Source organism: Typopeltis vanoorti, chromosome 25 (assembly GCF_054136105.1).
Source record: "Typopeltis vanoorti isolate ZY-2024b chromosome 25, IOZ_Tvanoo_1.0, whole genome shotgun sequence".
NCBI classification, from domain to species: Eukaryota; Metazoa; Arthropoda; class Arachnida; order Uropygi; family Thelyphonidae; genus Typopeltis; species Typopeltis vanoorti.
This window is the reverse complement of record NC_143573.1, coordinates 58,912,805-58,932,819: the sequence shown is the minus strand read 5'-3', so window position 1 is coordinate 58,932,819 and position 20,015 is coordinate 58,912,805. Positions and strand designations below refer to the sequence as shown.

The following is a 20,015-nucleotide window of genomic DNA, read 5'->3' as shown; positions in this document are numbered from 1 at the left end:
CATGTCTTATATCCAGCTAGCTTACTTAACTCTCTCTCTCTCACCATTAAGTCTGCTCTCATTTCATTCTCTAAAACTTGAACTTCTGATTTCATGCTGAGGATGAAACACCTTTATGAGCTGCTCACTGAATATCTGGACTATATCCTCTGCAGCAGTTACTGATCTCCCAGTTTCATCCATTATTCTCTTTCATTTGTTTCCTCTAAATGTCTAATATTGCTCTGTATATTCATTTTTATTTTGAACAACTCTTTCAGCAAATCTTGCATTTCGGCAATTTCACTCTGTTGCTCCCATAGTCTCTCTCCCTCTTGTTCTGCAGCAACTTGCTTCTGTTTTCTCATTTCTACTTCTTCCTTTTGCTTCCACATTACTTACTTTTTGTTTCTTTATTCTTGCATTCTTGCACTCCCTCAGTCTCACTAGGTTTCATTTTGTTTGCATTTACATTTATGTTCTTTTTGTTTATGCTTTCATTCCTTCAGTCTGTTTTGCATTCTCGTATAACTCATAGTCTAACAAAATATCACACTTTCTACAAATCCATATCTTCTCTAGTCTCCTGTTCAGTCTCTCCACAAACACATTTCATACACATGGGCCAATACATACATAAAAATTCATACCACCTTCCAACAAAAACTAGGAGTCATAAGCACCCTCAAACACAGAGCCTAACAATTTGCTCCAATGAACAAGCTCTGAACCAAGAATTCGAAATCATTAACCAAACATTTGCAAAAAAAAAATGGCTACAATAAAAAACAGTTCACAAGATCCTCCATAAAAATGCCACTAAAAACAAAAAAGATAACAAGAATGCCATAGCTATACCTTTATATTAAAGGTATTTCAGAAAAAATAGACAGAACACTACTTAAATACAACATTAAGACTACCTTCAAACTGCTGACAAAATTAAAAAATTTACTTAGCTCTTCCAAAGATCCTCTTCCATGCCTGGTCCATTAACTTACATAGGGGAAACAGGATGCACTATCCCAGTTCAGAAAAGAAGAACACAAATGACACATTAAATACCTCCGGTATGGTAAAACAGGCCTATCAGACCACGCACTCCAAACATGCCACAGAATCGACTGGAAAGGCACCAAGTCCCTACACCACACCAAAACCTGGTTTGAGAGAAAATTCAAAGAAACTTGTGAAATATTATCCAAACCTGAACAAAATGATGGATTAATCATTCCAAGAATGTGAAAGACCCATCTGCAATCCGTATAACAACCAGAATCAGCCCAAAAGAATCTCAATACGAGGACATTTAGAAATGTTTAAATGTAGTTCTGCTTTTAATTTATTTGTATTTTAATTTTTAATTTTATTTATTTTATTTTTTTTCCCAACAAGAGGTCAGGCAAGGTTAAAAGATTAATAAGCATTTAGATTCATTTTACTTTTGTATAGTGCAGTGTAATGTAGCTTGTATTTTATACATATGTATTTTTCCTGATGATGACCTCAATACAGAGGTCAAAACATCGAATGTTACTTTCCTAATGTTAAGTAATTATTCTAGCACGTGTGTTGTGTCTCCATAAATCCTTCACTATGAATTTGATAGTTGAAGATTTTAGTCACTATCAAACATTTTATGAGAAGTTGTTGTTCCATAGAGCAGATTATTATTTCCTATATTTTGTCACTCAAATTGATACATCTAGGAATAATATATGCATATGTGCATGCATGCATTACAATGAGTAAGTGAAGCTGGAAGCAGAGCAAGTCCTAATTTGCACCACCTGATGAACTAGACCGGGCACTCTAAACTATTGGTCATCCCCAGAACAGTAGGCAGTTTTGATATTGCTCCTTTTTTTCTTCCACTAACCGTTGAGTAAACTGGCAAACAAAGGAGATTGGTGAAAAAAAATATAAACAAAATAAATAATCAAAGGTCAGGCTAGTTTAAACAATTAATTGACAAAATATTTAAATTTAGCTTGCTTTTGCATAGTATCATGTAGTTGTGTGCATATCTCCTCAACTTAGAAGTTGAAACATTGAGTGTTATTTGCTTAATTGTAAGTAAAGTATTACTCCATGAATGTGTTTGTCTCTATAAATTTTACACATTGAATGCTGACCATCGTGTAACCTTGAAAGAATCACCATTATAAGTATTGTGAAAGGTGAGGTTTTCTGTACTGAAGCGAGTAGAGCTTATTTTTTTTTTTATGTGAATAGATATTACCACTATTCTGAGAGAGTACTTTAGCCAAGTGTGTGTGTGTGTGTGCATATGTGTGACTGCAATTTGAGTGCAGTGGCACATTTTGTCTGCAGATTTTTTACAGAAAAAAAATAAAAAATTAAACCCAATCTATAGCTATTTTATTCATACAAATAGATACATCTGCCAACAGTCATCATATAACCACCTCGTCCAACAGTTTTGGATTCTAAAACCTTGGAAGAATGTGAAATCAATTCTCTGATGATAATACTTCATTCTCTTCTCTATGCCCTTCTCTTGCAAAAAGACTTTTCAGAAGGTGCTATTATTATCAAAAAATTTGAAAAGCAACTATCTATCAATCACTTTCAGGACACACAAAAAAATGGCTTCCCTTATTTCTTCTATAGATCAGCTGAAAGAACCCAGTCAAGTCCACTAGTACAATTTGACTTTAGTCTTTTCTTTGTTTTTCTTTACCTGAGTATTTTCCTTGATAATGTTTTTAAGAAAAATTAGTCCAACAGAAAACTTATGTTAGAAGTTTTATTTGCATAAAATTTTAATTCAATTATCAAGGGCATCTTCAGTGTGACTTCAAAAATTAAACAAGGCATAAGCAACATAAATGAATATATTCCTGATACTTGGATTACAATTTTATGCAAATAACTTCTTTGAATAGTCTTCCACTGAATTAATTTTTCTTAAAATCTACTTGCATTTCAAAGCATCAGAATGTTCCTCTTATGATAATACGAATTTGAGTTTGGCCAAATATAGGAAATAGTAATTAAATTAATTTAGTAGCTTATAATCTACATGTTACTAACATGGTATGTTAGTAACATGTAAAGTATGAGTGATATTTTTAAAAAAAATCTTTAATTTAAAAGAAATCTCATGTTTTTAGGATTTAAAGAAATAAATTTCAACCTTGCATAACAAGTGGTATATCAATTTTAACAATAGCATATATTTAAATTTGTATTTATTAATAAGACAGTATAGTATTTTTGTATAGATTCCTAATTTACGCTCGCATGTAGACCTACACTTTTTACTGTGTAGGCATTCGGAACTGAAATGCTACGGAATAGCTTGGTTACTCCTTATTCCTGGAGGTATCCTATGACTGTAGCCTGTGTGTTCACGGGGCCAGTTTACCTGCTTACGGGATGAAAAACCCCACATAGAATGGGGAGAAAAACCCTGCTGCCCACGTCCAAGACTGGCTCACTTGGCTATGGCTGAGGAAGATCCTTGAGTTTCTCATGTCGTCTACAGGAATCGAACCTAGTAGTGTCCTAGGTTCAATTCCTGAGTCATGGTTGCGAAGCGCATAGCTATTAGGCTAGCCGTGCAGACAAGTATAGATACATTGCTTTTCAGTATGGTCAGTAGAAATTTTTCAGAATGTGTATGAAAAAATTGAATATCAAAATATTTTCCTTTTTCTTTTTTTTTTTCTCCCAAAAAGTGGAATAGGTTGGTTTTAATTATTTGGGCTATAAATAAGTTACTTTAAAATTTTAGACATTTCTAACAAAAAAAAAAAAAAATAGTTTCTGATTTATAGATGGTTGAATTCCAGATGACTATCCAGTTGAAATGGCCTCCAAAGCTGATCATATCTGATAGAAGTTTATTATATAAGGTAGAAATGTCATCATCATCATCAAATTCCTGCCATGTACCCTCAAGGGGTGTACAGGATATGACAGTACTATATGAAAAAATTACATCATCACTAACTTCCTATCTACAATTTTCCTCCAAATCAGTCTGTTACTTGTCAAGACTCCAACATTATCAGATCTTATATTTCTATCGTCTAAGGCACTTTGTACCGTATCAATCCACCTATATCTTGGTCTTCCTCTGGGTCGTTTTCCTGCCAACCTGGCAGAGAACACTTGTTTTGCTAATCTTTCCTCTCCCATTCTATTTAAGTGACCATACCATCTGAGATTAGCTCTGCTAACGCATTCCTGGATGCTGACAATGTCAAGTTCTTTCCTAATATCCTCATTTTTAATATGATATTGCCATTGATGCCATCTGTTCACGCCTCTAATCTTTCTCAGGACTCTCATATCTGCGGTCTCTAGTCTTTGGTCAAGTGTTTTACTTCTGACCCAGCTCTCAGATCCATAAGTTAAAATTGGTTTGAACACAGTCTTGTATACAGCTAATTTAGTGTTCCGACTAATTTCTTTCTTATTCCATATGAATTTATTCAATTGACTTCCCACAATACCAGCTTTGCTGATTCTGTTGTCTATTTCTATATTTAGTTTACCATCTTCAGTAAAAATTGTGCCTAAGTAGCTGAAATGTTTTACTTGTTCCACCGGTTCTCCATTCACAACACAGTTGACATTTTCAATGATTCTGCCTCTTTCCATTGTCTTTGTCTTTTTATTGCTGACCTTCATACCATATCTATTACAACAGCTATTCAATTTAGTCAGAGAATCTTGCAGACTTGTAGCGGATTTATTTAGAAGTATAACATCATCCGCATAAAGCAAAGAGCTGACATTAACATCTCCAATTTTGATATCAGGTTTAATACCACATTCCTTCATAATGTGATCCATATAGATAATGAATAACAGAGGGGATAATGTACATCCTTGTCTCACACCAGATTTAACATTAAACCATCTTCCTGTACTTCCTTCAATTCTAACTGCTGACTCACAACTCAAATAAAGACTAAGTATTGCTTGATATAATGCCCCATTGACACCATATAACTGCAGCGTATTGAATAGCTTCTCTCTTGGCACCTTGTCATATGCCTTTTCCAAATCGACAAAACTTAAATACAGATCTTTGTTATATTCCCATGCTTTCTCGACTATTTGTCGTAAAGTGAAGATCTGATCCTGACAGCCTCTATTTGGCCTGAATCCAGTTTGTTCTTCACCAAGCTTTTCTTCCACAATTCTTCTCAACCGTTTCTCAAGTATACTTGCATAGATCTTGCCAGGAACACTCAGTAGGGAAATACCTCTGTAATTCTCACATTCAGTTTTATTTCCCTTTTTATATATGGGTACTATGAGAGCTCTACTCCAATCATCGGGAATTCGTCCCTCTGTCCAGGCTTTCTGAACTATGCAGTGCAGCCACTGTAAGACTCTTATACCACCATACTTCAGCATTTCTGGTCGAATATCATCTACTCCTGCTGCCTTTCCACATTTCAAGCCTTTGATGCCTTTTTCTACTTCAAGTATGGATATGTATTCCTGACTGCATGCCAGGTCAGTGTTTTTTATCACTGTTCTGTCATCACTACTTGTTTCATTTAGCAGTTTTTCAAAGTAATTACTCCATACTTCAAGGATATCTTTTTCTCCTGTTTTCATTTCACCTTTATCATCTCTAATTCCTTTTACAGCACTCTTTCCTCCATTCCTAAGCTTCTTCAACAACCTCCAGAATATTTTGCCACCTTCTTGATATTTATTTTCTATATTCTTGCCAAAGTCCTCCCATGACTTTTGTTTAGCTAGTTTTACACACTGTTTAGCTTTCTTACATTTGTCTCTGCATTCTGTAAGAGTAAAAGCTGACTTATTTGCCAGGAACTTTTGATATGCTTTCTTCTTTTCCTTCACTGCCTCTTTAACTTCCTGTGTCCACCAGGGAGTTCTGATTTTTTTATCCTTGCACACAACCTCACCACATGCCTCTCTGGCAGAATCAATCAATGTTTCCTTCAGAGTTTGCCACTGAATCTCCAAGGCTTGATTCCTGTTCTCAAACTCTTTCATTTTCTTTTCAATAATATTTCTGTATTTTAGTCTACAGTTCACATCTGAGAGCTGCTCAACTTTTATTCGCTTTAAAACTTTCTTACATGTTATTCTTTTCAATATGAAATTCAATTTTATCCTGCTCAAGACTAAATAGTGATCACTTCCAATTTCAAATCCTCTGTACACTCTGGTGTCCTGCACCAGGGAGAAAACATCACTATCAACAATAACATAGTCAATGAGACTTTTCTTATTCCTAGCCTCTTCTCTCCATGTGAATTTGTGTACATTTTTATGTTGGAACATGGTGTTAGTAATAACCAGTCCATGTCCTGAGCAGAAATCCAACAGATATTTGCCATTATTATTAGCTTTGCTCTTTTCTCCAAATTTTCCCAAAATATTTTTGTATGTCTCACAATCATTTCCTACTCTACTATTTAGATCCCCAACAAGGACCAACTTTTCCTTTTTCATTGTGTCAGTTGCTTTTTCTAAAGCCTCAAAAAATTCCTCCACTTCTACCTTAGTAGAACCTTCTGTGGGACCATAGGCACAAATAAGTCTCATTGTCCAGTTCCCCATTCTCATATTTGCCCACATTACTCTACTTGAGACTGACTGCCATTCAAGAAGATTAGCCTCGTATTTTGTGTTGAATACTATGGCTACTCCTTCTTTTCCTTGATTGTCATTGCCTGAATATAACATTTTGTATTTATTGCTCAGAAAGATCTCACCAGTTTTGGTCTTTTTTGTTTCAGTCACCCCTATTATGTCGATCTGGTACTTATCTAATTCCTCAGCTAGCTCCATTTCTTTGCCATTCAGGCTTCTTACATTGATAGTACCGATCTTTAACTCTGGTGATGTTGAGTTGGGGTTTGTTTTCAGATTTGTTCCAGTAGCTGACTTTTCGCTGTTCGCCCTGGTTCCCTGGCGAAAACAACGGGGGCCTTGTTTAACCGGGCGACGCCCCAGCCGGCATGAAATTTTGTCATGTACCATCATTTTTTATTTTGGTTTAACCAATAAGAATACAATTTGGTCGGCTAAATCCCAAATTGCCAGCCCATCCTCGTTCGTTCAGTATCAAAGTAGATACCCAACAGGGTGCACCACGAGAAGGTGAGGATTGGACATTAGGTCAGAAGCCCTGGTCGGTTCTCCGCATTCCTTTAAAGGCTATGTGGAGGTCTCCTCTCAGTTATACAGCTTTGAACCTAATGTTTATAATCTTAATGTTAAATGCTAAAAAAAAGAAAAGAGAAATTCAAATTCAAAATACATGCACATGGTAAATGTCATAAATAAATTAGTTTTAAATTTAAGACATGGAAAGTAAAGTTAAAAAAAAAAGAAGAACTTTTTGTAAACAGAAACAAAGTTTTTTTTCATTTCACAATACAATTGTTAAGGATGCAGTCTGCATCCTTAACAATTGTATTCACAGTTGATGTAGCCAGTTTAACGGCATGTGATAGGTTTGCAGTACCCTGACCACCTTCTTCCTTTTTGATGTTCAATTTCATCTCATGATGAAGTTGTATTTATGAGTGTATACACTGCTCATATCACTTTCCATTATTTAATCCTATAAATCACAGTAAAATAAAAAGATTTTAGAATACTGTAGTTATCCAGTCAGTGGAGTTCATCATTATTATATGGATGTAACAAAGTTTCTCTTCTGAAAACTTGGGTCCCTGTCTTGCCAGTCAACAAATCAGACAGAAAACACATGCCTTTAACAAGCATAATTTTTTTTGTGGCCTTACATACTTTGTCATTAATACTGACCAAGATGAAATTAGGTCTGTACAGTCTAAATATTACTATTTTACATGAAATTTGTTTCAACCAAGATACAATATAATTAGAGAAAGATGTTGGAAGTTTTTTTCACTTGATTAGACTATAAATTATATATTTAGTTTAATCCTTTATCCAAGTGTAAGTTGCACCTGAAATATCTTCAGGACTGAGGCAACTCGTGGTAAAGGTGGTATAAGTTCTCATCACTTGCCTTAGTATCTTCCATAATGCAAAACACATCTCCTTGCAAACATGTATAATGCTATGCATTAAGGGAAGGGCCATTACTCAGACTGGTTTCGACATTTATTGAGGTCTCATCAGTGGGAGCCAGACCCAGTGGTGGTGATATCAAGATAGAAGTAATGGAGAAATCATATTTACCTATACAAGTTGGTGTGACACCTTTTGGCAACTCGTATAGGTAAACATGACTTCTCCATTACTTCCACCTTGGTATCACCACCACTGAGTCTGGCTCCCACTGATGAGACCTCAATAAAGATAGAAACCAGTCTGGGTAGTGGCCCTTCCCTTAATGCATAGCATTATACATGTCTGCAAGGAGATGATGTGCTTGGCATTATGGGAGATACTAAGGCAAGTGATGAGAACTTATACCACCTTTACCATGAGTTGCCCCAGTCCTGAAGATACTTCAGGTGCAAACTTTGTTTGCTTAGACTTGGATACAGGATTGAACAAAATATATAATTTACAATATAATTAGCAGGATCCTATTTGTAAAGTTTATAGTTAACAATTTATTCTTGGCATTATTTTCAATTATAAGTATCAATCATTCTTTAGGATTTAGGTAAATATTTCTGGATACTTAATTATTTGCTTCTCAACAGGTTTGTGTCGAGGATCAGCTGTCCAACCAGAAAATCAAAGACAAGATTTGAAAATATCACTTGATCAGCCAGTTCCAAATACAAGAAAACCACCTTTGAAACGACAGAACATCTATGAAAACGTTGGTATTGAAATGGAATCTGGTAACAACAAAGTAGTTCTTCAAAGTTCGATAGATGCAAAGGGTGATCGACGAAGTAGTCTTTCTGTGATGAGTCCATTTGATGAGAATGCTGAATGGGATGAAATTAATAGTATTATGGCCTCTTTTGGTAGTGGCATTGCTCGGGAATCAGTGTTCGCACGAGAGATCGAAGCACGGTTTGCTGATGCATTTGTTTCAGGTAATGGATAATTTGCAAATGTTCTCTAATAAGAACAAGCTAGAACTTTTACTCATAAATATGAAATCATGAAAATATTTAGATTATGGCATTCTTTAGTGTGATGCATTGAATTTCATGCAAACCATATAATGATAAAAAATATAGTATGAATTAATTTGTAGAAATAGATTTTGGTGCAGACTTGTTTGTAATTAGGATTATATTGTAAATTTATTCAGAATAAGTAACCATATAATCAGAAAATTGCAGTTAACATGATATATTTGTTGGACAGTAGTTATTATTAGTAGTAGTATTTTTGTTTAAAAATTGGTCGCCTGCAATGGGCCAGACATTTAATAAGACCTAAGACCAGTAAAGAAAGTCCTTCTCTCTAACACAGGGAGTAATAGATCTAGAGGAAGAACTAGATGGGGGGATAATGTGACAGAAGACACCAAAACTATTGTGGAATGTAACTGGATGACTAAGGCAAAAAACAGAGAAGAGTGGCAGAAGCTTCTGAGGAAGGCTAGGACTGTCAAATGTCAAATTATGATGATGCATTGTTTGTTGCTGTTGTTGTCGAGTGCTACTAATTATCTGAACATGGATCTCTGGAGAGATCGCTAAAGTGACACATATATGCACGATGTGAAGATCACATGACATGAGTCTTCGGACTACCAGTCCAAGGTCTCTGAGTTCCAATACCGACAAATAGTCTCAGCTTCCTTTGCTAATGAAAGGTCCTAGCTGCTTCAACATTTAACATATTTTAGATAGAGCAAAGCTTTACATTATCATTTGATGCAGCATATAGTTGCACTTCGTGCGAGTCACGTGCAAAACTTGGTTGGACTTTACTCACTTTGTGGAGCACTCTGCATTTTGGATCAATGCACACTGGAACTTTGCTGTTGATGAGAATTTTTTGCCATGCATCTCCAGGACTTATGAACCCTTCTAGAAGGGTAAGGTTGAGGTTCCACTTGGTCCCGAGCTTCTTCGTCGGTCTGCACTTAGAGGTTTTTGTCGGACTTCATCCAACCGTCCGCACTGGCACCCCTTTGTTCTACGGCCAACGCTTCCTGCCCTCTGCGCTTCGATCACATCCCCTTTATTTTTTCTTCCTTCTTGTTTCACGTTCCCTCTACTCTCCCCTTTTTTTCCAACCACCAACTCTTATTGTACTGCAGCTTTCAGTCACGGTCGTTTTAATGACGTTGCATTTGAACACGTGAGAGAGCTCCTCCCAGAGAATTGTTCACGTTTTGTCTCTTTTCGCAAACCATGCTTGTAAGGATCACTAATGAGTTTGCCAAGGTCATGACCTCAGGGTCCTTTGTCACCACTGAAGTATGCACTGTTTCACACAGCCTATTCTTGGGTTGGTCGTCAAATATGTCGCCTTGCTACAAATTCATATATCCCTTTTCTTTGACATATCACATACAACATAACCTACAGAGTTTTTCCCTCTTTGGGTAAACAGATATGCACTCATTTAATATTTACATGATACACTTTACCCCCCCCCCCTTCTTTTTTATAGTACAATTTGCACCAGCAGTACAGGTATATTTTGATTTAGGCTCTGCTCTTGTTGGATCCTGAATGAAAGTCTGTCTAGTAACGACAGGCCTCATTCACGATCCAACATAGTCTTTATAAAATATGAATGACAATTAGAACTGAGGTTGGTGGGAAGTGCCTTGAGACGTTGATCTAAAATAAGCATATATTTGATGAGCAGATATTTTATAAATTTATTTACAAAATGAATGATTGCTTTTGTTATAACTATATTTTTTTTTGAATATTATAGATTCTCAAAAACTCTTTGTAAATGTAAATAAAGAAATGCCCACTTCAGTAGAAGAATGGCTCTCTAATATTGGTTTGTCTGAGTATGAGAACTTGCTTATTATTGAAGGATTTGATGATATTAAGTTTTTGGTAAGTGTTTTGTTTGTTATATTTTGCATGAAAAATTAATGTCTGAAAAAAAAAAAAGTTTCTAAACAATAATTCATCTCCTTTAAAAGTTATCATGATGACTTCATCTCTGTATTCTTGAATATATGCAAAAATGATCAGATAAGGTATATGTGCATATTTGCACATATGTCAAGTATGACTTCTTTATTGCTCACACACACACACACACACACACACACACACACACACACACACACACACACACACACACACACACACACACACACACACAACTTTTCATCTTTCAAGTCATGTCTCCTCCCAAAGACTTTCATTCACATATTCTCATCCTCATAGACTCAGTCATGATACATCAATCATTGAATATAGAAAACATGTCTTCTTTAATCAACTATACCCCTAATTATCGAATCACTACACTATTTCCATTTTCTGATTGTGTATATTATGTTGCACTTTACAATTGTTTTTCTCATCTCTGTAACTCGCATTACATTCTGTAAGCCTTCTTCATTCTCGCTCTCATTTTGTGACTTATTCCATGCCACAATTTTTTTTTAATTTTATTTAACCACTCTTCTTTCTTTATTTTTTCTATTTCCTTTACTATAGTACTTTTTGATTTTAATTTATACGGTCCTCTTCATTTTCACTTGAAATACTGTCATTTATTCTCTGATCTCTCATTTGAGTATATTGAATGAGAAATTAGTAATGTCAACAGTAAATATCAGAATATTGCCATGAAAAATTATTTAGAGTATCTGTAGGCTGTAGTTTCCAGGAAATAAAGATGAGGAGGTTACAGATAAATGAATATTGATTAATTATTCGCATTCATCTTACACTAGTTATACAGTCTTGTGTTTCTAGTCAATATGAAACACATGTGGATATGTAATGCACTATCACCTTGCATAGTGCACTTATTAACTGCACTATGCAAGGTGATAGTGTAGCGTGCACTATACACTATCATCTTGCATAGTGCAATTAATAGGTGAAGAAAAAAAAAGTTCCATCCTGTGCAAAACTGCACAGTTTAAAACATTTATGTGTTAGTTTAATGCATTCCGAACACACAATCCTCACCTTCTCGTGGTGCACCCTGTTGGGAATCTACCTGGATACTGAACGAACGAGGATGTGCTGGCAATTTGGGATTTAGCCGACCAAATTGTATTCTTAATGGTTAAACCAAAATAAGAAATGATGGTACACCATGACAAAATTTCATGCCGGCTGGGGCGTTGCCAGGTTAAACAAGGCCACCGTTGTTTTCGCCAAGGAACCAGGGCGAGCGAAAAGTCAGCTACTGGAACAAATCTGAAAACACACCCCAACTCAACATCACCAGAGTTAAAGATCGGTACTATCAACATAAGAATCCTGAATGGCAAAGAAATGGAGCTAGCTGAGGAATTAGATAAGTATCAGATCGACATAATAGGGGTGACTGAAACAAAAAAGACAAAAACTGGTGTGATCTTTCTGAGCAATAAATATAAAATGTTATATTCAGGCAATGACAGTCAAGAAAAAGGAATAGCCATAGTATTCAACACAAAATACGAGGCTAATCTTCTTGAATGGCAGGCAGTCTCAAGTAGAGTGATGTGGACAAATATGAGAATGGGGAACTAGACAATGAGACTTATTTGTGCCTATGGTCCCACAGAAGGTTCTACTAAGGTAGAAGTGGAGGAATTTTTTGATGCTTTAGAAAAAGCAACTGACACAATGAAAAAGGAAAAGTTGGTCCTTGTTGGGGATCTGAATAGCAGAGTAGGAAATGATTGTCGGACATACAAAAATATTTTGGGAAAATTTGGAGAAAAGAGCAAAGCTAATAATAATGGCAAATATCTGTTAGATTTCTGCTCAGGACATGGACTGGTTATTACTAACACCATGTTTCAACATAAAAATGTGCACAAATTAACATGGAGAGAAGAGGCAAGGAATAAGAAAAGTCTCACTGACTATGTTATTGTTGATAGTGATGTTTCCTCCATGGTGCAGGACACCAGAGAGTGTACAGAGGATTTGAAATTGGAAGTGATTACTATTTAGGCTTGAGCAGGATAAAATTGAATTTCATATTCGAAAGAATAACATATAAGAAAGTTTTAAAGCGAATAAAAGTTGAGCAGTCCTTAGATGTGAACTGCAGACTAAAATACACAAAGATTATTGAAGAAAAAATGAAGGAGTTTGAGAACAGGAACCAAACCTTGGAGATTTAGTGGCAACCCTTGAAGAAAACCCTGATTGATTCAGCCAGAGAGGCATGTGGTGAGGTTGTCTGCAAGGATAGAAAAATCAGAACTGCATGGTGGACACAGGAAGTTAAAGAGGCAGTGAAGGAAAAGAAGAAAGCATATCAAAAGTTCCTGGCAAATAAGTCAGGTTTTGCTTTTAGAGAATACAGAGACAAATGTAAGAAAGAGAAATACTGTGTAAAACTAGCTAAACAAAAGTCATGGGAGGACTTTGGCAAGAACATAGAAAATAAATATCAAGAAGGTGGAAAGATATTCTGGAGGTTGTTGAAGAAGCTTAGAAATGGAGGAAAGAGTGCTGTAAAAGGAGTTAGAGATGATAAAGGTGACATGAAAACAGCAGAAAAAGATATCCTTGAAGTATGGAGCAATTACTTTGAAAAATTGCTAAAAGAAACAAGCAGTGATAATAGCACAGTGGTAAAAAACACTCAACACGCATACAGTCAGGAACACATATCCATACTTGACGTAGAAGTGGAAAGGCAGCAGGAGTAGATGATATTCGACCAGAAATGCTCAAGTATGGAGGTATAAAAGTCGTACAGTGGATGCACTACATAGTTCAGGCCTGGGCAGAGGGACGAATTCCTGATGATGATTGGAGTAGAGCTCTAATTTTACCCATATATAAAAAGGGAAATAAAACTGAATGTGAGAATTGCAGAGGTATTTCCCTACTGAGTGTTCCTGATAAGATTTATACAAGTATACTTGAGAAACGGTTGAGAAGAATTGTGGAAGAAAAGCTTGGTGAAGAACAAACTGGATTCAAGCCAAATAGATGTTGTCAGGATCAGATCTTCACTACGACAAATTGTTGAGAAATCATGGGAATATAACAAAGATCTGTATTTAAGTTTTGTCGATCTGGAAAAGGCACATGACAAGGTGCCAAGAGAGAAGTTATTCGAAAAGATACAGTTATATGGTGTCAATGGGGCATTATATCAAGCAATACTTGGTTTTTATTTAAGTTGTAAGTCAGCAGTTAGAATTGAATGAAGTACAGGAAGTTGCTTTAATGTTAAATCTGGTGTGAGACAAGGATGTACATTATCTCCTCTGTTATTCATTATCTATATGGATCACATTATGAAGGAAAGTGGTATTAAAGATGATATCAGAATTGGAGATGTTAATGTCAGCTCTTTGCTTTATGCGGACGATGTTATACTTCTAAATAAATCCGCTACAAGCTTGCAAGATTCCCTGACTAAATTGAATAACTGTTGTGATAGATATGGTATGAAGGTCAGAATAAAATGACAAAGACAATGAAAATAGGTAGAATTGTTGAAAATGTTAACTGTGTTGTGAACGGGGAACCTGTGGAACAAGTAAAACATTTCAGCTACTTAGGCACGATTTTTAGTGAAGATGGTAAATTAAATATGGAAATAGACAACAGAATCAACAAAGCTGGTATGGTAGGAAGTCAATTGAATAAATTCATATGGGATAAGAGAGAAATTAGTTGGAACACGAAATTTGCTGTATACAAGGCAGTGTTCAAACCAGTTTTAACTTATGGATCTGAGAGCTGGGTCAGAAGTAAAACACTTGACCAAAGACTAGAGACCGTAGATATGAGAGTCCTGAGAAAGATTAGAGGCGTGAACAGATGGTATCAATGGCAATATCATATTCAAAACGAGGATATTAGGAAAGAACTTGACATTGTCAGCATCCAGGAATGCGTTAGCAGAGCTAATCTCAGGTGGTATGGTCACTTAAACAGAATGGGCGAGGAAAGATTAGCAAAACAAGTGTTCTCTGCCAAGTTGGCAGGAAAACTAGAGGAAGACCAAGATATAGGTGGATTGATACGGTACAATGTGCCTTAGACGATCGAATTATAAGATCTGATAATGATAATATTGGAGTCTTGACAAGCAATAGACTGATTTGGAGGAAAATTGTAGATAGGAAATTAGTAATTATGTAAATTTTTCATGTAGTACTATCATATCGTGTACTCCCTTGAGGGTATACATGTCAGGAATTTGATGAGGAGAAAATTTTAAAAAATTGTTTTTAATAAAAAAATATGTAAATATTTTGCTTTACAGTTTTTTTTTCTTCTTTATTTTCTCTGCATGCATATCTTTTTGTGATATTGAATAGCATTTTGCAGTGCCTTGCCGAACTTATTCAAATTTGGCTTTCTTCAGTATTAGAATTTCTTATGGATTAGGAATCCATAAGAAAATCACAAGAGTCTGTTTTTTCGATAAATAGTCAAACTCATTTAATGAGAATTCCTTTGTAAAGTGCTATTATGGCATGTGATGATCCTTCTTCATAACGCTTTATAATTTAAAGTTTTTGTTCTGGTGTTAACCATTTACATATTCACAAGCTTCATTGCATTTCATCTTCCCACTCATATTATTATTATTATTATTACGGGCAACTCCAAGGAGTTGACAAACTCATCGAGGGAGGCTCTAACATCATGTCAAGAACAACTATTCGACATTCACACAGTATCTATCATACCTTGCCTTGAACTCATTCACGGTCGCAGCACCCACAACAGACTCTGGAAGCTTATTCTACTCATTCACCACTCTCCAAGTAAAAAACCTAGCTCTAACACCTTGTCAACCACGCTCTTGCCCAGCTTCTATGCATGGCCCCTAGTCCTCCCACCACCAGTCATATTTTCAAAAATATCTTCTGGATCAATCTTATAGAAACCCTTCAGTAATTTGAATGTCTCAATCATATCGCTCCTCCTTCGCCTATCGTCCAATTTCTGCAACCCACAAATCTTCAACCTATTCTCATAAGGTTCATTCCCCAGACCTGCTATCATCTTGGTCACTCGTCTCTGGATCCTCTCCACTTCCTCCCCATCACGAAAAAACCCTGGCTCCCATAACTGGGCACAGTAGTCCAGATGGGGGTCTTATCAAGGCTCGATACAGAGGAACAATAACTTGTTTGTCTCTGCATGTTAAAGTATTTTTCAGAAGCCAAGTGATTTGATGAGCTGATTTAGCCACTTTTGCAATGTGCCCCCTAAACTTCAATTCCCTATCCACCAACACTTCCAAATCCCTGGCCTCATCAATCTCCTGGACTACAGTTCCACCAATGTGATATACTGCTGCTATTCTTTTCACTCCAAAATGCATAACCTTATACTTTGCCACATTAAATTGACATCCATTTTTCCTAGCCCAGTCCTCCAAACTATCCAAATCATCCTGTAAAATTTTGACATCCTGTGCACTCACAATTGCTCTACCCAACTTTGCATCATCAGCAAACAAGTGAACACTTCCTCTCAGATCCTTTCCTATATCATTGATGAACAAATTGAAAAGTAGTGGTACAAGAATAGAACCCTACGGCACACCACTAGTCACAAGCCGTCTTTTGGACTAGACTCCTGAATAAACCACTCTCTGGCATCTCTCCATCAACCACCCTCCTATCCGTCTCACCAACCCTATATCCATCCCCATCTGCTCCAGTTTACTGATTAGGGTTCCATGTGGTATCCTGTCAAAGGCCTTGGCAAGGTCCAGTAGAATCACTGTAAACCCATTGCCCTTATCCAGTTCAGCCGTCACTGTGTTATAAAACGTGAGCAAGTTACTGAGGCATGATCTACCCTTCACAAAACCATGTTGTCCCCCATACAATATCCCATTTTCATCTATCCAATCCTGTATTCTTTTCTTGACTAATTTCTCTAAGACCTTGACAAGGATTCCTGATATGCTAATTGGTCAGTAATTTACAACAGCAGTCTTGGAACCACCTTTATGCAGTGGAACTATTTTCCCCTCTTTCCACCCCCTCGGGACTAACCCAGACCCGAGACTCAAATTAAACAAAATGGTCAAGGGTTGACAGTTCTTTAGCCGCTTCTTGTACGACACGAGCTGGTATACCATCCAATCCCACAGATGTATTGACATTGAGGTTATGCAATAGACTACTCACCTCCACTTCACTCACGACAATTCCTGTATAATTTACTGGTTCATTCATTTCTGCAATGTTACTGCCTCGATGATACATTCTTGCAAAGTGCTCACTCAGTAAATCAACTATATCAACTGATTCAGTTACCTCCTTACCATCGGCATTCTTTAAAATCATTCTGTCATATACATTTTCCCTTTTACTTGCACTCATAACTGTGTATAAAAGGAGTACTCGTATATAATTCAAAATTTTTTAAAAAAAATGTGTATAACAACCGCAATTTGCTGCATTAAAGCTTAAATAATTCCACATTTACTGCAGTATGCTAAATCACTGTGGTACTGTTTAAGTGGAGTCAGAATGTTGGTAATGCAATGCAGTACCACTGTTAAAAATTTTTTAATTGTTCAAAATTATAAACTGCACTATTCAAGGTATTCCTTTATTTGTAACCATTAAAAATACTCTAGATCAGCCTTTCTCAACCTTTCTAAGCCCAAGGACCAGTAAAATGCCTAAAGCAATTCTACGCACCACTAAGTATGTAATTTGTTTTTAAATGTATGTGGGTATTACCAACATTTACATATACATTTACAACATATACATACATACATACAACGTTTACATATTACATTTACATATACAACATTTTACATAAACATTTACAGATGCATATGGAAACATAATTAAGTTGGAAGTAAAGAACTAAAAGTGTATCATCACTGAACAAAGTTTTAATTTTTATTAAACAAATAAACATATCGGTTTCTGATTTGTTTGTGGGCAAATGAATGGGTATATCAGCACCGTCCCACTGATATCCCATTCATCTGCCCACAGCAACTTTTATATTTTATGTTATCCCCATTCATCTACCCACACTCATTAAGCTCACTCCACAACAACATTTTTTACTGTTGGTACCATGGGGAATGTCAGCGCCATTCCCATAAGACCTTCATTCATCTTCCCACAACAACGTTTATCTTTAATCCCCAGTTATCTACCCACAACAACTTTTATATTTTATGTTGTCCCCATTCCCACAACAACATTTATCTTCACGCATGCTCTGATTCGACCTGCGACATGTAAACTATTCCATTCGCTAAGTGCGTTGTGAGACGAGGAAAAATGTTGTTCTTACTTCATTCATCATAATACTGAATATGAACTTGACATCCATGGATGACATCCCTTGTCCTGTCTAAACCATCCCCTGCATATACCCAAAAATTTCACTCAGAACATCCCAAAGCCATTAATGCCCCCCATCCACACACGCACACACTTCCAGCCAATAAAAAATCTCCTTATTTCCCTGAGGAATTTTTCATGACCAGCAAAAAAAATTTAACACATACTGTTATGCGAGGTCATTCCCGATATCTATAAACAGTCCAAATGTCAGTCGCCAAGTGCCATCCACGTGGGTAGGCTCATTTTTCTGCCAGTGACCCTATGCCGTATATACCGCATGCATGTGATTTGTACTAATGTGTTATGATGGTGGTTTTAATTATATCCATCCTGGTTTATCCAGAGGCACAACAGTGGTCATCGTAAATCTGGCAGATTCATTAATCGTGTGGGGGTTTTATTTATATCCAGCCTGTGTACTGCTTGTGTTCGTTACGTTGCGAAGTATGTTTCTGTACAATCCACCACCATATGGATGTTGTCTGCATGCGACGGATTCAATATGCTTGGCCGCATATTCCCGCAAGTGACCGTACGAGATACGAAACTTTGGTAAACGGGACGCGGACAGCTATCCTCGCAGGAGAGCTGAGCCTCACCGTGAAGTCACTTTGCGTAACTTTCGTTTCATCCCTGATTTTTTCCAATTTTGGAAATGGATTAATTCCAAAACCAGTAACGAGAATAATCAGAAACTGTAGCCAAATAAATAATATGATATAATTATGTTACTACTTACTTTTAATGAGATGGTTCAGCTTCTCGGCCTTTGAAGAGTTGCTGGATATCTTTCTCAATATTGGTCGACTTCAGTCGAAGATTGGCACACACACACACACACACACAAAGATGATTTCTGTATTTTGTTTTGATTTGAAAGAACAATGAAAATCCTTTCTCACAAAAATAGGTTTTAGAAAACTGCATTATGATTTTCAGTGCTTCAGATAATTCGTGAAATTCACTTCTCACTGAAGGCGAGATCCAAAATTGAGCGAAACCAAGATCACGGAACTGCATTTTAAGTCCACTGTCACTTGAAAGCTCAATTAACTGTTCTTTTTTCGATAACGAAAGTCATTCTCGTGACTGCAAGCCTGAAGTGGATCGCGAAACCCACAGAAATTTCTTATAAAAATTATTCGGAAAATATGTTTGAAAATTCTCTTTCAGATTTTTGAGGTGGTCACAAACCCTTTCCAGAAACTCAGAATCAACAAGAAGATTATTTTCCACTAAAAAGGATTCCAATTTTGGAAAAGGTGCAAACTCCCTGTCTTTTATATAATTAATCTATCAAACCAGTTTTTTCTCGAATGTTGTTATTCTATCGTAGGCATCAAGAACAGTTAAAGAATTTCCCTGAAGGGAGAGATTTAGTTTATTTAATTTCGAAAAAATATTTGAAAGATAGTTTTGATTGATAACCATGCTTCATCAACAAGGAGTGATACAAAATCAGAATTACGTTCATTTACAAATAATAAAACTTAATGCCCTAATGGAAATAACCTTGTTAGTACTTTACCCTTGAAAAGCCAGCAAATTTCAGAATGAAACAAAAGTTGTATATATTCACTGCCCATTTCATCACAGAGTACTGAAAATAACCTGTTATTTAACTTTAATAAAATTAACTAGCTTTACA

The 20,015-nt window shown here is 36.2% G+C and overlaps 1 protein-coding gene across 1 annotated transcript in view; it reads left to right on the top strand.

Annotated features, from left to right (window-relative positions):
- The window catches only part of LOC150092771 (uncharacterized), a 427,707-nt gene that overhangs the window by 342,295 nt on the left and 65,397 nt on the right, over positions 1–20,015 (top strand). Inside the window, exons 14-15 of the mRNA XM_090414274.1 lie at positions 8,649–8,993; positions 10,804–10,934. Coding sequence (XP_090270400.1) covers positions 8,649–8,993; positions 10,804–10,934 — 476 coding nt within the window. The remainder of the gene's footprint in view (positions 1–8,648; positions 8,994–10,803; positions 10,935–20,015) is intronic.